General features: G+C 42.9%; 2 protein-coding genes across 3 annotated transcripts in view; one reads left to right on the plus strand and one right to left on the minus strand.

The window, feature by feature from the left end:
- Positions 1-4,438: 4,438 nt before the first annotated feature.
- On the plus strand, positions 4,439-13,856 carry LOC144692287 (uncharacterized). The gene is made up of 4 exons (XM_078560924.1): positions 4,439-4,934; positions 7,646-7,794; positions 9,949-10,058; positions 12,280-13,856. The coding sequence occupies exons 1-4, from the start codon at positions 4,439-4,441 to the stop codon at positions 12,377-12,379; spliced, it is 855 nt and encodes a 284-aa protein (XP_078417050.1). The 3' UTR covers positions 12,380-13,856.
- A 2,003-nt stretch (positions 13,857-15,859) lies between these two features.
- ttc22 (tetratricopeptide repeat domain 22) overlaps positions 15,860-19,198 on the minus strand; it is an 82,534-nt gene continuing 79,195 nt past the window's right edge. For both annotated transcript variants that reach the window (XM_078560921.1, XM_078560920.1), the window contains exon 8: positions 15,860-17,687. In XM_078560921.1, coding sequence (XP_078417047.1) covers positions 17,190-17,687 — 498 coding nt within the window. In that variant the 3' untranslated portion in view covers positions 15,860-17,189. The remainder of the gene's footprint in view (positions 17,688-19,198) is intronic.

Raw genomic sequence — 19,198 nt, forward strand, 5'->3', positions numbered from 1 at the left:
AATCGAATTGGCTGAAGACTGGCATCTGTGGTGCTGGGGACCTCCAGAGAAGGCTGAGATGGATCATCCACTCAGCACTTCTGGTTGAAGATTGTAGTAAATATGTCAGCCTTATCTTTTGCACTCAAGTGCTGGGCTCTTCCATCATTGAGGATGGGGATATTTGTGGAGCCTCCTCCTCCAGTGAGTTGTTTAATTGTCCACCACCATTCATGACTGGATGTGGCAGGACTGCAGAGCTTAGATCTGATCCATTGTTTGTGGAATCGCTTAGTTCTGTCTATCACTTGTTGCTTATGCTGTTTGGCATGCAAGTAGCCCTCTGTCATAGCTTCAGCAGGTTGACACCTCAATTTTATGTATGCCTGGTGCTGTTCCTGGCATGCCCTCCTGCACTCTTCATTGAACCAGAGTTGATCCCCTGGCTTGATAATGGTAGAACAGGGAGGATATGCTGTGCCATGAGGTTCAGATTGTGATAGAGTACAATTCTGATGCTTCTGATGGCCTACAGCACCTCATCAATGCCCAGTCTTGAGTTGCTAGATCTGTTCGCAATCTACCCCATTTAGCATGGTGGTATTGCCCCACAAAACAATGGAGAGTATCCTCAATGTGAAGGCGGGACTTCATCTCCACAATGACTGTGCAGTGGTCACTCCTACTGATACTGTCATGGCCAGATGCATCTGCAGCAGGCAATATGTTTTTCCCTCACCACCTGCCGCGGACCCAGTCCAGCAGCTATGTCCTTTAGGACTCGGCCAGATCGGTCAGTAGTGGTGCTACCGAGCCACTTTTAGTGGTGGACATTGAAGTCTCCCACCCAGAGTACATTCTGCGACCTTGCCACCCTCAGTGCTTCCTCCAAGTGGTGTTCAACATGGAGGAGCACTGATTCATCAGCTGAGGGAGGGTGGTACATAGTAATCAGCAGGAAGTTTCCTTGCCCATGTTTGGCCTGATGCCATGAGACTTCATGGGGTCCAGAGTCGATGTTGAGGACTCCCAAGGCAACTCCCTCCTGACTGTATACCACTGTGCTGCCACCTCTGCCAGTTCTGTCCTGCCGGTGGGACAGGACATACCCAGGGATGGTGATGGTGGTGTCTGGGACATTATCTGTAAGGTATGATTCTGTGAGGATGACTATGTCAGGCTGTTGCTTAACTAGTCTGAGAGACAGCTCTCTGAATTTTGGCACTAGCCTGTAGATGTTACTAAGGAGGACTTTGCAAGGTCGACAGGGCTGAGATTGCTGTTGTTGTTTCCAGATGGTCTGTTCAGTTTCATTCCTTTTTTGTGACTTTGTAGTGGTTTGTTACAACTGAGAGGCTTGCTCAGCCAGTTCAGAGGAAATTTAAGAGTCAACCTCATTGGCGTGGATCTGAAGTCACATGTAGGCTAGACCAGGTAAGGATGACAGATTTCCTTCCCTAAAGGACATTAGGGAAGGAAATGGAAAAATTGTAGAACTTGGAGGTACAGAGGGATCTGAGTGTCCTGGTACATGAACAACAAGTTAGAATGCAGATACTGTAACTAATTGGGAAGGCCAATGGAATGTTGGCATTTATCACAAAGGGAATCAAATAAAAGTAAGGACAATTTACTGTAGCTGTACAGGGCCTTGGGGAGACCAAAAGGAACAAGATCACTGTCACTGGGTCAAAATCCTGGAACTCCCTCAACATATTGTGGGCATAGCTATATCACATAGGCTGCAGCAATTCATAAAGGTGGCTTCTCAAAGCTGACACCTTCTCAAAGGCAGTTAGGGATGGGCAATAAACCCCAGCATTGTCAGCCAGGGAATGAATGAAAAATAGAAAAAAGCCAAGGCAGTTTTGAGATCAGGAAATGCATCAAAGGCAACAGCATAAAAACAAGTTGGTTTTGTCCTGTAAAAAATCCCCAGGAATATTGTTGACAATAACACAGTCATGCCATATTTAAACAGCAATGGCAATATTTCATGCCACACATACTTCTCTACCTGGGAAAGTATACACGGTCAAATTATTTATTTCTCTGCATGTCTACTGTTGAAAGATAGTGTAGAGAGGAGTTTGATTGAACAAAATAATGGATTTTTGCTGCATCCATATTTGGAGTCAGGAATCAAACATTGCATTGATCTCTTTAGCCTTGGTTGCAGGCCACTCATAAGAAAGCACTTTGAAGATTACAACCCATGAATAATGCAATGGGAAAGCACCTCAGCTATTCAGTCCTAGTAACTGGCTCAATAAATTTATGTTTAAGATTGGAGACCTACCCTAGTAGCAGGACGTGGGCATACAATTGTTTTTATGAAATGAATAAAAAGGTTAGATTGCAACATGTACTGACTGAAGTACAAGGGGTTGCCTTGAGACCAGTTGATTACAAACCAATTTATTAATTGCAGTCACCTTTTCTTTTATGGAATTAGAATGGAGTCAGATTTGACAATAGAAATAATGATGAGACTAACAGCACTGTGGGAATCAACAGCAACTTCCAGAAGCCCACAATGTCCTGGCTCAGTTGGTAGCACCTATTGCCAGAAGTCAGAAGGCTGTGGGCTCAAGTTCCCCTCCAGAGACTTGGGCAGGAAACAAATTAAGGCTGACATTCCAGTGCAGTACTGAAGGAGTGCTATATTTCAGAAGAGACATTAAACCAAGGCCCTGTCTCCCATTTCCAGTGGATGTGAACAATCAAATGGCAGCATTTAGAAGAGCAGATAGGTAGCCTGGTGCCCTGATCAATCAATACTGAAAACAGATTATCTGGTCATCATAATGCTGTTCATGGGAGATTGCTGTGCCTAAATTGGCTTACATATTTCCTGCACTACAACAGTGACTACAGTTAAAAAATACTTCATTGACTGTAAACTGCTTTGGGTCAGCCTGAAATTGTAAAAGTTTGTATAAATGCAAGTCTTTCTTTTGCAGCTAATCAGGAAGTTGTTGTCAAGATGTGGCACTTCCTCAAAAGCTGCACCATAACACAGTGCTTCCTACTAATGCAAAACAGCCATCTGCACAGACATCACCCTGCTGCATCCAACCTGCCAGAAAGCCTTTTTTAAATCCACTTCACTTTGGACTTTTGATTTAACACTGATAATCTGGAAGTTCTTCCCCCACAGACATACACATCTATTACAATAAATGCTTGTCATGGAAGAATGAGCTCAAGCTAATCTCCTTTCAAGACAGCTCTGCAATCCAGCAAATTCCACCAGTCCTTGCACCCCAGGGTGTTACAGCTGTACCCATTTATACTATTTTGATAGGTGAACCAATACCCATCACCCATTTTAACAAGCATTTGCCTTAATGTAATTGCTATACAATGTAATTGCCAGTCAACAAGAAGATTGTCAAGGTCCAATAACAATGTAATTGCAGAAAAAAAACCAATGTAATTGCAGATTTCAGAAGCACAATTTTTGTTTCTTGGAGCTGCTGGTGATCGTTTGTCTCGGCGCTCCGAAAAATAAAAAAAAACAATGTAATTGCTGATATACTGGCATTACAGATCTATGGAGCTTACATTATATAATAAACCCTGATGTATGGGGAAAGCTGGGGTTTCTGAGGATGAAAGAGATGAGGAAGATAAAATGTAGGATTTTTTGGGTGGATGGATTAAGATGGGCCAAATGGCCCCATTAGTAATTATTGTGATCTAGATATTGTAGTTGCACAGAAATAGAATACCTTCAGCTCGCAAGATAACTCTTACAGAGACAACTGAAATAGAGCACAGGTACTGAAGCTGAACTCAAGCACCAAGCCTCAGGAAAACTAGAACTGCACTTGTGCGGTGTTGGCAGCAAACACAGCCATACCATAATGGTATCTTACCATCATGCTCCCCATTGAAATTCACCGAACATCCTGAAGCTCATGTACTTAGCTCATAGATATGGACTAAACTCACAAGAAGGAGTTAGGGCTTGTCCACTCCAGTGTAAATACACTTTTAATGGCATGCCTTAATTACTTAAGAATGTCAAAGTCCTTGTAACAGTGGGCGAAGAGAAGACAAGGGGCAGAATTTTCTGCCTACCGGGCGGGCAGGGAGCTGATCCCTGCCAGAGAAGCAGGCCCCGCCGCCATCCAGTGTGACGTCCAGTGTGCCGGGGGTGAGGGGGATTCCCCAAATGCAAGAGTGCTCTCTTTCGTGCATGCGCACGAATTATTATAATTTCATCAACTGTTCTATTAACAGCTCTTGTTCATGCTTTGTGTTTGTTTGTGAGTAAATGCACTTCAGTGCAGTCATTTTCAGTTTAACCTGATCAGATTGTTCAATCTGCTTGCTGCAGCAGTGAGAATCTGGGCTCCGCTCCTGGTCCACTTCTGCAAACTCCCACCAGTAACGCCACTTTGAGCGACAGCAGAAAAGTTAAAAGGAAAGCCAGCCGGCTGAAAGTCACAACATGTCACTGCGTCAACTGAAAAAGGTTGCAAACTTCAGGCAACTGCACTCCATTGAGGGTCCGGTCAAAATCTATCGCTCGGCCTTCCCAGGTAATGCCACGGAGGAAGATGTGCAATATCTGAGGGATGTACTGGGAATCCAAATGATCATCAGCCTTTGCTTTCCTGCTGAAGAGGTTTCTTCCACAGAGAATAAGCCACTTGATGCTGCTTATAAAAGGGTGCTAATCACTGAGGAAGAAATAGAAGACATGAAAAGCAAAGGAACCACAGGGGAGATGCTGAGCAAAGATATGCCATATGTGCGCTGTAACATGAGGTTTCCATCGAAGAAGTATTTCGCTCAACTTCAAAGCACATTGACGAAAGCTCAAATCGATGAAATTGGTCAACTCGAACAGTTAGACTATCTGACGGAGAACATAGAGTATCCCAAGGGCATGATGCAAATGTACATCGATATATGTGAGACCTCACAGACCCAGTTCTTCACAGGTAAGTGATTAATCTTTTGCCAGGCTGTTTTTATTTCAGATTTCCAGCGTCCACAGTATTTTGCTTTCATAAAACTGAAGGTGGAGTGGCTTAAACCCACGATTTGTACCCTTAATGTCTCAAGGAGAACATAGAATTAAAAAGTAACTCTTCTGTGCTTCCTTCTGATGCTCTGATTCCTTCTTCGATTATTTCTGCCCATTTTCCCTGTGCTTAACATTCCTCAAAAGTGCCACAAAATCTCAAGAACCATTTATTGCACTTACCTGATATTCACCTCAAAAAGTTTACCGCTTACCTGCTGCTCCCATCCCCCAGCTATTGCTGACTTATTCAATATTATACTTTTCATGCCTGTGTTCCCAGGTTGTAGTGGAATTGTTACAGTGGAGGAGGTCATTCGGCCCATCATGCTTGCACTGGTTCTCCCATTGAGCAATTCACCTAATACTGTTCTCCCATCTTCTCTCCGTAACCCTGCATATTCTTCCTTTTCAGGTAACAGTCTATTTCTCTTTTGAATTCCTCGATTGAATCTGCCTTCACCACACTCTCAGGCAGTGCATTCCAGACTTTAACCACACTTTGTGTGAATAAGATTTTTCTCAAATCGCTTTTGTTTCTTTCACAAATTACTTTAAATCTGTGCCCTCTCGTCTTTGATCCTTGCACAAGTGGGAATAGTTTCTCCCTACCTACTCTGTCCAGCCCCTCATAATTTTGAATACCTCTATTAAATCTCCCCTCAGCCTTCTTTTCTACAAGGAAAACAATCCCAACTTCTCCAAACTATCTTCATATCTGAAGTTCCTCATCCTTGGAACCATTTTCATGAATCCTTTCTACACTCTCCCCAATGCCTTCACATCTTTTCTATAGTGCAGAACCCAGAACCGGACATAATACATCAGCTGAGGCTGAACTTGTGTCTTATACAAGTTCAGCATAACCTCCTTGCTCTTGTATTCTATGCCCTATTAATAAAGCTTAGGATATTGTTTGCTTTATTAATCACTCTCTCAGCCTATCCTGCCACCTTCAATGACTTGCTGTTGGTTGAGAGATGAATATTGGCCAAGGCACCACGAGCACTCCCTGCTGTTCTTCAAATAGTATCCTGGGATCCTACATCCACCTGATCAAACATTCCGCATTCAGATGTTTATCCTCCACATTAACCTCCCCAAATGCATTACCTCACACTTCTCTGGATTGAATTTCATCTCCCACTTTCCACCCACTCAGCTGAACCATTGATATCATTCTGGAGACAACAGCTATCCTTTTCACTATCAACTACACAGCCAATTTTTGTGTCGTCTGCAAGTTTCCCGATCATTCCTCCCACATTTAAGTCTAAGACATTAATGTATACAACAAACAGCAAGGGCCCCAACACTGAGCCCCGTGGAATGCCACTGGAAACTGTTTTCCATTCGCAAAAACATCCATCAACCATTACCCTTTGTTTCCTGTCGCTGAGCCAATTTTGGATCTAAATTGCCACATTACCCTTTATCCCATGGGCTTTTACTTTTCTGACCAGTCAGACATGTGGGACCTTGTCAAATGCCTTACTAAAATCCATGTAGAACAATATCCACTGCACCACCCTCATCAATCCTCCTGGTTACTTCCACAAAACAATTTGATTAAATTAGTAAGACATGGTCTTCCCCTAGCAAAACAATGCTGGTTATCCCTGATTAATCCATTCCTCTCCAAGTGACAGTTTGTCCTGTCTCTCAGAATTGATTCTAATAATTTGCCCAGCACTGAAGTCAGATTAACCAGCCTTTAATTATTTGGCCTTTCCCTTGCACCCTTTTTAAATAATGGTACAACATTCACAGACCTTCAATCCCCTGGTACCTCGCCTGTATCTAGTGAGGATTGGAAAATGATCCTCAGAGCACCCGCTATTTCCTCCCTGACTTCCTTTAACAGCCTAGGATACAGTCCATCCAGCTCTGGTGAACTATCCACCTTCAAGAATGTCAGTCCCTCCAGTTCACCCTCTCTCACTATGCTTATTGTATCTAATACTTCACTCTTTAACTAGAATATCTGCATCATCCCCCTCCTTAGTGAAGATAGAGACAAAGTACTCATTGAGAAACCTGTCCACATCTTCAGCATCAGTGCATAAGTTACCATGTACATCTCTGATAAGCCCTACCCTTTCCTTAGTTATTCTCTCTCTCTTCATGTACTGGAAAAACATCTTTGAGTTTTCTTTGATTTTACCTGCCAATATTTTTTCATATCCTCTCTTTGCTTTCCTAATTACCTTTTTTACTTCACCCTGTATTTACAATACTCCTCTAGGCTTTCTACAGTATTAAGTGTTTTGTGAAGGTCATAAGCTTTCTTTTTCTCCTTTATCTTAACTTGTAGGCCTCTAGATAACCAGGGAGCTCTAGATTTGGCAGTACCACCCTTTTTCTTTGTGGGGACATGTCTAAACTGTACCCTTAAAATCTCGCTTTTGAATGCCTACCACTGGTCTGCCACTGAGTTCCCTTCAAGTAGCTGTAACCAGTCCACTTTCGCCAGATCACCTCTCAGCTTTGTAAAATTTGTCTTTCCCCAATTCAGTACTTTTACTCCTGTTCTATCTTTATCTTTTTCCATAATTATGACTGAAAACAAAATTAAATTAGCAAATGCCCTTGTCATTGAGAAATTCTTTCAATATTTTTTGTCCACAGCTTTGAAGTTGCTGAGTGAACCCAAAAACGTTCCTGCTTTGATACATTGCATGTGTGGGAAAGACCGGACGGGCATCATCTCTGCTTTCATACAGACCTGTGTTGGCTTGCCAAGGGACATGGTTCTAATAGACTATGCAACCGTCAAGGTAAGCAAAATATCATCATTTTCATATCTTACATATAACTATGCATGAGAAAGACCTACCTTCTCTTTTCTAAACCAGCAATAGCAACTTGCATTTATATAGAGGTCCGAAGAAAAGTCATTTTGGACTCGAAACATTAACTCTGTTTCTCTCTCCACTGATACTGCCAGACCTGCTGAGTTTTTCCAGCATCGTCTGTGTTTATTTCAGATCTCCAGCATCCATACTATTTTGCTTTTATACTATTACATTTATGTAGCACCATTAACATAGTGAAGCAGCCCAAGACACTTCAAAGGATTGTTATGGAAGTAAAATCAATTTCATAATATTTTCCTGGTTTGTTGTAAAGTAGGTTTATGGGTGTGAGTGTAGATGATTCTGTCTGTGTGATTTAATTATGTTTGGAGTCAAGTGGACTGCAAGCTTGAAATTATCAAAAGAAGCTAGGTGTAGGAATGTACTTGAAATGCTATAGAGTAAACATGGATGCTATCTTAGCATGTAAGGTGTGAAGGGAATTTGCATTTTTAGATAAGTGAAGGAATTGTTTGGATTTCAAAGGGATGTTAGTCTGTTTACGACTAGCCAGATAAGCAAGGCTAAGCAGTGTGTTTATTTTTCCCAAAGGTTACTGACAATATTGGCAACATGAAAGTTTTTATATTATGGGAAATGTACAGTTCCAAAGACATATGAGAGAAACACATATAAAGGAGAATGAAAGGCTAAGTTGGGTTTTAGTAGGGGGTGGTGAGAGAGAGAGTGAAGGGGGAGTAGTGGCGGGTGGTGGCATGTAAGGTCTAACAGGAGCTTGTGAAACAGCCTTGGGGATGCCTCCAGCCATTTGTGCATAAGTCTGCTTAAGGCACGGCTGCCAAAGGTGGAGCAATTAAATTCGAGGATGCACAGGTGTCCAGAGTTGGAGAAGTGCAGAAATCTCCTGGTTTGTGGCGCTGAAGGAATTTCCAGAGATGGGGAGGGGTCAGGCCATGGAGGATTTGCAAACAAGGACAAGAAATTTAAAATTGCGTTGTTGCCAGACTTGGAGCCAGTGCAAGTTAGTGAGCACAGGTGTGACGGTCGAACAGGACTTGGTGTGAGTTAGCGTACTGGCAGCAGAATCTGTTCCTAGAAAATACCTTTCCTTTGCATGTCATCCTCTTAGCAGATGCTGCTTGTTCTTCTGCAGTTACCTGCAAAACGCTGGGAACTACATGCTGCTCCTTTATTGAGGGCAGTGATAATTGGAGGAAGTTTCCTTTTTTAATGCAGCTCATCAATATCTAGCACAAGGAACATGCTAACACTATGGGATAGAAATCCATTTTGGGTTGCAACACACAATGGGGAGTATCATATTGCCATGCCTAATTTTAACAGGTGGTTAATGCATTTCTGCCCAAGGTGAATTTCTACTCTAATGGTCTACACTTGTATTTCGGGGATAGGCAGTTGAAAAAAATGTTGAAAGTGCCTTTTTACCTAAGTACTCCAAATATGTACTCAAATAAAGTACAATCCTGCTCCTCCTGGCCCCACATCAATATAATGAAGAAGTAAACTTATCTTTGCAGCGACAGACATTGGTCAGAAAACCCAGGCTGATTAGGCCAGTCATCTGCTCTGCTGAGGGCAGCCCAGTTTTCCAGAGAGGCCCTAAAACAGGTGTTAGGCTGCTTGTTACCATATGCAAAGGGCTTAACTCTGATTTTAAATGGCCAGACCCAATTTCAGGCTAACACAACGAGATTCAATTTCTCTCCCAACCCCTTTTAAAATAGCTCAATATTTTCTCACATCATGGTCTGGTTATTTCAAACTTGCTACAAATGGCATTTAAGATCCTTTTTGTGATCTCAGGATTCCAGTGGGAAACTGTACATACTGGGAGCACGTTGTGGATCCTGGGCCTGTCTGATTTTCTGCCCTTTAAGGTTCTTAGTGAACTGGAATTCCTCTAAGAGTGTAGGAATGGGGAATTGGCTCTTTTATCAATTTGTTCTGACCTATGATGTACAAGTTTATAACCTTTAAAGGGTGGATTTAGATAGTCCTCAGTTTATATATTGTCTACATGAATTCAGCTTTTAAAACTAATGGTGCACCAGTTGATTGCACACCTGACCCTTTATCATTTTTTTTTGTTTTCAGCCGAGTATTATGGGAATGTCTCAAATCTATGAAAATTATGTTGTGCCTGAAGAGTTTCTATTAAGATCAAAAGAAACAATGGAAACATTATTGGAATACATGGACAAAAAGTAAGTGAGATCTGTAAGGATCAGGTTTATACTTGGAAAATAATGGGGACGTGGCTATCCATAGCTCTTCCAATGCATTGCAACCATAACCCTGATTGAGAATGTGCTGTAAGGACCAGAAATTGGGCCAGAATCCAGAAACTAAGTCCCAGTTTTGTAGAGGAAATTCCTGGCACTTGAGTAGCAGACATCACCTTAGAGTTTTCAGTTTCAGAATCTTAAACCAACATTTTCCATTTTTGATTCAGTCATTGTTCGAATGGCTTTTGATGGGTTTCATGCAGACTCAAATAAATTGGCTGTTTTCTTTGGGCAGTTTATTTGCCTAACTTCAGGTATATGGACGGATGTTAAGAGCAGGCTGCTGGTGAATGTGAAATGTTGCTCGTAAATGAAATTTAAAAGGATGGTGAATGTTAAAGGATAGTGTCATAACAGGGAGAATAACTTTTTTGAAAGCCTTTATTGTGTCTCAGAAAGCTTAACTCATTGTTAATGGAATACTGGGTTCTGTGGAAAGAGGCATAGAATATAAAATTTAGGGCGTTAATGGTAAACCTCAGTAAAACCACAGTTGGAATATTGTGCAGTTTAGGAATGGTGCTGAGGTACTAGAGTGTGTCAATCCACCAGCAAACAGAAATACAAACTAGACTTGAAAAATTGGGGCTGCTTTCTTTAGAACAGAGGAGATTCTGAGGTGATTTGATAAAGGTTGTTTAAAGTGATAAAGGGATGTGACAGTCGATAGAAATATGTTGAATTTGCATACATTGATTTATGCTGCTACGACATCAGTAGAAAAAGATTTAAGCCCAACCAGGGCCAGACTTTCCTTTTTGCTGCAATAGCAGCTGATCTTTAGCAGACTGGAACTTCCACCCACTGATGCCCATGTTCCTGACCTCACTGATTTCCCAGGGCTGAAGTTTTTAAGAGATTGGAGTCTAGAGGTGGGTAGGCCCACAATTTGGTGCCACTGGCCTCCATGCCGGTTCCCCATCACAATCCTGACTCCGAAACATTTTGAAAGAGGCCGACTCGGGGTTAGATCAGCTACCTGGCAAGCAGTAGGTAGCCAAATGCCATTAATTAAGCAGCCTATTAAGGCCCCGTTCCTAATGCGGGCAGCCCACAGTGTGCAGAGCATGTTCAGGCCAACACAATGGGCTCAGGGTGAGATGTGGGAGGCCGCGATGGATCATGCAAGGGAACACATCTCACCTCTCTCCCTCCTTCCCAACCATCTGCCAACCACCCTCCCTCTTCCTCCCTCAACCACCTACCCTGCCTCCCTTCTCCCTCTCCAACCATCCTACTACCTCCTTCCACAATCACCCAACTGTGCTCCTCCTTCCTCTCCCCTCCAACCACCTACCCCCCTTCCTCTCCCCTCCAGCCATCCACCCATCCTCAGTGCACGTTGGAGACTGTCCCATTGGCCCTCCAGCATTTGGGACCTGCCCAGCATCTCTGATTGGATGGTGAGCCTGCTCCCTGGTCGTTGATTGGCTGAACCTTTCAAAATCATGGTGGGAGTGTATGAATCACACTGAACAGGATCGAAACCCAGACCTTGCCCCCATCTCCAGTTCCTGAGCCCTTATTAAAAACTCATTGTTTGGTTCAAGCTCAGGTGGGATCTGGGATTGTTTATGTTATTGTTACATTATGTGCCTCAAATGATGGGGAGAGAAATTGCTACAGTGCCTGAATCAGCAGAATGATCTGCATTTCACAAAGTAGCCCATTTAGCATTGATACTCCCTAATAATGAGCCACACCAAACCTGGACAGGCATGCATTGGGTTGTTTGTATCCTGCACTGTTAAGGAGCATATGATGTGAAATATGCCACGTGATATATCCTCAACCTTTCTGTTCAATTCCAACACATTCATTCCTATCTGGGTGAATATTTATGTCCAAATTTATTTCCAGCAAAAAATACTGAATGATGGGGAGTTGCAGTTATGCTTCCCAGCCTGATATTCTAACCCTGCCTATCCAAGTTAAGCTGCTTTACTGATGTGGAAATTCAATGCTGCATTACATTGAAGTTTGCGGTGTTTGATAAAAGGCTCATCCTTTCATAGCTTTCTTGCCAGTTCAGAGTTTCGAAGGTAACCGTGTGACTGTGGCACTCAAAGCATAAGTAAATCTGTCTTTTCCCAGGTTGGGCATGCAAAGTGACTTTGCTCATCATTTTTATACTTACTAGATATGGATCTGTGCAAGAATACCTGACGTACATTGGATTCGGCCCTGAAGACCAGGAGAAGATGAAGAAAAACATATTGATCAATACAGCTCAGCAGTAAAGCTGTTAGCATGATGAAAACCAGTGATGACTTCTCAATCCACCAACAGCATTCCACTGAATATTATGTTGGGAGAGGGAACTACAGATGAAATATTGTGCTTAATCCAGATTATGCTTTAGTCAAAATATTATTTTGGGTTCAAACCCCACTTGAAGATTTATCTGCATCTTAACTAGACCTTATTTTACACAGAAGTGCTTGATCAGGCAGATCAGGGGAACATTTTCTACTGCACAGTTAGATTATACCTGAACTGGGATATGTGATAGGGACAAAGTACAAAGTCTCTTAAAAAGAATCTGCAATCCAAAAATCCTAATGTGCCCTCTAGAAATTCTGGCCTAAACATTCACAGAATCACAGTGCAGAAGAGGCCCTTCGGCACATCGAGTCTGCACCTGCACGTGAGAAACACCTGACCTACCTACTTAATCCCATTTACCAGCACTTGGCCCATAGCCTTGAATGTTATGATGTGCCAAGTGCTCATTCAGGTACTTTTTAAAGGATGTGAGGCAACCCGCCTCCACCACCCTCCCAGGCAGCACATTCCAAACTAGAGGTAAAGTTTTTCCCCTCACCATCCCCCGAACCTCCTGCCCCTCACCTTGAACTTATGTCTCCTTGTGACTGACCCTTCAACTAAGGGGAACAGCTGCTCCCTATCCATCCTGTCCATGCCCCTCATAATCTTGTACATCTCAATCAGGTCGCCCCTCAGTCTTCTCTGCTCCAACGAAAACAACCCAAGTCTATCCAACCTCTCTTCATAACTTAAATGTTTCATCCCAGACAACATCCTGGTGAATCTCCTCTGCACCCCCTCCAGTGCAATCATATCCTTCCTATAATGTGGCGACCAGAACTGCACACAGTACTCCAGCTGTGGCCTCACCATGGTTCTATACAACTCCAACATGACCTCCCTACTTTTGTAACCTATGCCTCGATAGATAAAGGCAAGTGTCTCATATGCCTTTTTCACCACCCCACTAACATGCCCCTCCACCTTCAGAGATCTATGGACACACACGCCAAGATCCTTTTGTTCCTCAGAACTTCCCAGTGTCATGTCATTCATTGAATACGTCCTTGTCAAATTACTCCTTCCAAAGTGTATCACCTCACACTTTTCAGGGTTAAATTCCATCTGCCACTTATCTGCCCATCCCGTCTATATCACTCAACTTCACTGTTAACCACCCGGCCAATCTTTGTGTCATTGCAAATTGTGTAACGCTTCTCTTATAAATCATTTAGGAAAAGGATTAACAATTTGTCCAGAAGAAATCCATGTGGAACAATTTGTCAGTGCCTCACATTCAGGACTTTTCTCAGTCCTCCTCACTTCTTCTAAGAGGATAGTTTGCAATCAGTTCGTCAATCTGTTGTTAATTTTGTTTTCCCTAAAAAGGCTCATTTGCAGAACTTTTTCAAATATATTCATTCTGAAATAAAGTTTAGCTTTTTTCTCTATTTGTGTTTGAGGTTTGCTTTCACTCACTCATAGATCTTTCTCTTTTATTCATTCACATGATATAGGCATCACTGGCAAGGCCAGCATTTATTGCCCATTACTCTTGTGATAACTGAATGACTTGCCAGGCCATTTCAAAGGCAGTTAAGAGTCAACCACATTTCTGTGGGTCTGGAGTTCCCAGTAGGCTAGACTGGTAATGATATTAACTTTTTTATATTCCAGATTTATTTAATAAATTAAATTCAAATTCCCCAGCTAGCATGGTGAGATTTGAACTCACATCTCCAGACCATCAGTCCAGCTCTCTGGATTACTAGTTCAGTAGCACAATCACAATGCTATCATAACTGCCAATCCTTTGTGTGAGCAGGGCAAGTAATACAGTGAGACGGTGAAAACAAGTTTCAGAGTCGGGCCTAGGAATTCAACTGAGTTGTGCCCATTTTGGGATGCTAAGTAACCTTTTAGGCTGCAATATAGCAGGCAGCAATTGCAAGCACACTTCCAACTGGAAAATGAGATGGTGAAAGCAGTTTTCAAAGAATTTGATCCAAAAAAAAATTCAACGGTAATGTAGAAAAAATGTTTGAAAAGCCCCTGTGATTTTTGACCTGAGTTACCTGCAACAGTATCCTGGAGATCTTTGATAGGGTGACCATGGCTGGAACCTTACCAGCCCCGTGGAGGCAGCTTTGGAGGTGGTGGGGACGTGCGTTGGGCACGTAGTGTGTTGGGTCAGCTCCGTTCCCACCTCCCTGCACTTATCCCAGGCAAGGGCTCCCAGTGGTAATAGCTACTCACCTGGCAGCGGCAGATAGCCAATTAAGGTAATTAAAAAGGCAATTAGCCCCTAAACTGGCACTGCAGTAAAATTTTAAGAATGGCACATAGAGAAGGTGACTTCACAGCAGGAGAATCATGTAAAAATAAGCAAAAAGGTCCCAACAGCAAGTCCACAATCATTTGGACCCACTCCCCCTCCCTGATATGATCCTTGCCACTATTCATTGGATCTTGTTTGGACCTTTAGGTGAGTGCCTTCATCTTGTGGTGCCCTCTCACTCTCCATCTGCTCGAGCAGTGCTCACCTTTCCCAGTGGGGACGACCCTTGCTTCAACCCCCCTGATTGACCCTCCCGCATCTGCCTGCTGCCCTGCCATCCCCAACTGAAAGGTAGAATTTTTATCTCACTGTAAATTGTACAAGAAAACCTCATACAGCTGTAGTTTGAGGAGAAGGCCCACTACCACATTCTCAAAGCAATTAGTAGTTAGTAATATTGGAGCCTTGTTCACATCCCTCACATCCAAAGAACAAATAAACCTTGTCAACTGCACCACCAATTGGCTTCGTCTGCAGCAACTAAGCCCCTCTTTCTTGGAAATGCAAAGTCAGCTCGTGGAAATAATTTAGTGACATTTTTAATGGGTTATACCGGATGTGCTAGAAGGGTTTCTAATGGGAGCATTTCCAGTGCAAGCAAAGAGCTACTTGATGTAACTATTTTTTGAGGAGGGGAATGGCATATTTGACCTCTTGAAGACAAAGCCTTGCTAGACGGTCCCAATAGAAGTTCAGAGCCTGAGGAGAAAATAAACCCAAATTTCCCCACTTTTCCCCCCAGATGTGCTCCTCAGACAAACCAGACTCTTATGGGGTTTTTTTTTAAACCAGGCTTATTTGCATCAGATCAATAATTTCCTGCGCTTGGTGCACTGGCTGCAGAGTCGGTCACAAGTCCATTTGTCCATGGATATTGAACCGCGGTGTTCAAGTCACTTTAATGTTTTATTAACCACATCAAGTGCATCAAATCACTCATTACGGCAAACTGCCCAAGTTTTCAACTTCACAAACTGCTCAGTTTCAAAAGAGTTGGAAGATGGCTGTAGCTACACTGAAAAAAAGAGGTTCAGTCTCTCCAGACAGCTGTGCTTCTACTGGGTATTAAAGTGTTAGAATAAAAAAAAATCAATGAGCTGCAGACCAACCAGAATTACCAATGTGAGACCACGTTGTAATATTTATATTTACTCTCTCTTTTCACCTCGCACATTTGAGTGAGTAGTTATTGAAGATGTATGTATGCATACAAGCCACTTGGCTTATTACCACAACACACGCTCCTAAACAGTGAGATGAAGACCTGGGTTCTGTAGCTGATTAAAGCAATCCCATTTCTTCTCTAAGATCCACAATGAAACTGTCTGTTCTCTGTAGGTTGTAGTGGTCCAGAGCAGAATGAGTTTAGAACTGTCTTAACCCACACTATAGCACAAAACTGCTCAATGCACAGCACAAACTCATTCTGAATCCGCAATCTCGCTCAGAAAACCAACAAAGGCGTCTGGTGCAGGAAATGGTCTGATATAGTAGGAGGTGTTCCATTGGTGTTGGAATGGGGTCACATAGTTGGCCAACGTAGATTGTGCTTTATTCTTCGATTAACTAATACTATGCCAGACCTGGGAGAGTCCTTGATGTTGTGAAATTTAGCATTTCCCTGAGGATTTGCACATCAAAATATTTCCACAAGGGAATTCTGGAAAACCAGAAAGACCTTAAGAGACTGAGCACAGCTGACATTCTTAGGAATTTGGCTAAGTCATATTGCTCATTCCTGGACAACAGTGTAGTCTGAAAAACAGCAATTATGTGCATTATAAAGTTCGAAGATGCTTGTCAGTGTGCTAAAAGGTGAACAAATCTCTCTTTAAAATATTTGATCATGGGATGTGGCGTCGCTGGCTAGGCCAGCCTTTATTGACCATTCCTAATTGCCCTTGAGAAGGTGGTGGTGAGCTGCCTACTTGAACTGCTGTAGTCTATGTGGTGTAGGTACACCGACAGTGGTGTTAGAGGGGGAGCTCCAAGATTTTGACCCAGCGACAGTCAAGAAACGGCGACGTATTTCCAAGTCAGGATGGTGTGCGGCTTGGAGGGGAACTTCGAGGTGGTGGTGTTCCCATCTATCTGTTGCCCTTGTCCTTCTAGATGATAGTGGTTGTGGGTTTGGAAGATGGTGTTTGAGGGGTGATGTTTTAAAGTACTATATTCCAACCAAATTCTGCTGGTGTCATCATCCATTGGTTAATTTTACACCAAATTTTGCAGTTCAGCCAACAGAGAGGCAAAATGATGGTGAAAACATGAGATTGGAAATCCAATTTAGCCTCAGACCATCCAAAGTTTGTTCCATTTGAAGATACACCAAGAGGCCCAAAAGGCAAGGCTTATTGACAACCTGAGTCCATCAAGTAGTGGATTTTACAGACATGTGGCAAGGGTCTTCACACAACTTACTCCATAACTGGCCTCTTGTTAACTCAGGTATGTTCAGGGTTCATTGTTTCTAACAGTAACTTTACTATTTGCAGCTTCCCAGCCACAATCATGGCTCTGGAGAGTTTTAAAATCTTTGGCATATGGTTTCGACAAACTGAGCGCAGTTCCTGCTTGACTCTCTCTATTTGATACTTTGCTTCTGCCTTTTCTACCCAAATTTCCACCTCATGGATAACCATTTCCTGACTGGATTTTCCCTGGATAAACAATGACAGTAGTGATTCAATGAGGCAGCGGAAAGTCTCAGAGTACTGGGATCCCACGTCATCGAGTTCAATTGCCTGCTTGAAGCACTCAACTGCATTGTGCTCTTCACCTTTGACCTGTAAACACTTCCCTCTCAGGAGCTGGATCTCAGGCAGCGTGTCTCCCAAGTCACATTCCATGGCTTTGGCGAAGAAAACTAAAGCACTGTTAAGTGCACTTTCATCCACCACTTGGAGTTCCTGCACAGCATCAACGCCCATGTAGTAACAGACCTGTCGGCAGTACAGAATTAGGTTACTATTCAACAAGGGACAATGCAATAGTGGATAGGTGGCAGTGCATTACAAGACCACAATCAAATCTACAAGTGTAAAGATGATCATAATCCACAAGAGCTTTAACAGTTTGTTAGTCATCTGTTCAAAGTACAGTGAATATCCCTGCTGACTATACATTAAATATCTCAACATGTTGAGCTGCAAGCTGGCCAGCTTCAAAGCCATTTTCTATCTTGCCATTATTGGGTTTCAACATTAGAGATTCAAAAACACCAAGTTTAACCTTACCTGACCAGTGGGAACAGGGTGCATTTAGATCGAACACATTTTTATGACCCACTGAATTTTACATTCCATTGACTTCAAAATGGATGCCCTGGCAGAATCCAAGCTCAGCACTGGTGAGCAGGTTATTACTGAGTCAGTGCCTTTTGATGGTATTGTTGACAATACTTTCTATCACTTTGCTGATGATTGAGAGTAGACTGATGGGATGGTAGTTAGCCGGGTGGATTTGTCCTGTTCTTTGTGGACAGGACATAGCTAATTTTCTGCATTGTCAGATAGATCCCTATATTGTAGTTGTACTGGACAATTTGGCTAGAGGCTATTCTAAAGCATAACTCTTTCCACACTATAGCTGGAACGCATTCAGGGACCAAAGCTTTTGCTGCATTCAGCGCACTCAGCTCTTCCTTGGTGCAGAACCTCCTTCCTAAGTGCAAGTGATTGCACTGTTTAGCGTTTAGTCCTGTGTTCTAGCTTCACCAGGTTGGTACCTTATTTTAGTTGTACATGGTGCAGCTCCCAGCATGCTCTCCTGCACACCTCATTGAACCAGGCTTGAGAGACCTGCTGAGGCATGAGGGTACATATTGCGTTTTTTGTATTCTTTGATGGGAAGTAAGCATCGCTGGCTAGGCACGCGAGGAGACAGGCGACTATGCCTAAGTGAGACGGAGACTGAGTGATCAGCAAATTAGGTTCACGTGGGAATTTGGTGCATGGGGGAAAGAGGTGCGGCATACATAGGAATTATTCCAAGTTAATTAAGTGAGTAATTAAATTATGTTAACTAAATAACATAAGTAACAATGGCAGGACAGGTGTTATGTTGCAGCTGTGGAACGTGGATACTTTTGGATGCCAAGGTGATCCATGACAAGTACATCTACAGAAAGTGTAAGCAGCTAAAGGAATTCTAGATCAGGATTATTGATCTGGAAGCTGAACTGCAGACACCGCACAACATAAGGGAGGGAGAGAAATACCTGGACACTTTGTTCCAGCAGACTGTCACGCCTCTTAGAATAAGATCATCTGTTTTGGTCAGCAGTGAGGGGCAGGAGGATGTGACTGTCAGTGAGGCAGGTAAATGGGACCGAGCAGACAGTAGTGGAGGAGCCTCAGACTTTGCAATTGCTCATAACCTGTGTGGACAAAAGTGAGATTTTCAAGGTGGATGAACAGGCTGGCCATGGCACCATGGTACAGGAAGCCATTCA

Source organism: Cetorhinus maximus, chromosome 17, assembly GCF_964194155.1.
Source record: "Cetorhinus maximus chromosome 17, sCetMax3.hap1.1, whole genome shotgun sequence".
Taxonomy (NCBI): Eukaryota; Metazoa; Chordata; class Chondrichthyes; order Lamniformes; family Cetorhinidae; genus Cetorhinus; species Cetorhinus maximus.

Coding starts and splice junctions, on each gene's coding strand:
- LOC144692287 (XM_078560924.1), top strand. CDS start 4,439: ATGTCACTGCGTCAACTGAAAAAGGTTGCAAACTTCAGGCAACTGCAC. Junction 4,935..7,645: donor ACAGACCCAGTTCTTCACAG/GTAAGTGATTAA, acceptor TTTTGTCCACAG/CTTTGAAGTTGCTGAGTGAA. Junction 7,795..9,948: donor TAGACTATGCAACCGTCAAG/GTAAGCAAAATA, acceptor TTTTGTTTTCAG/CCGAGTATTATGGGAATGTC.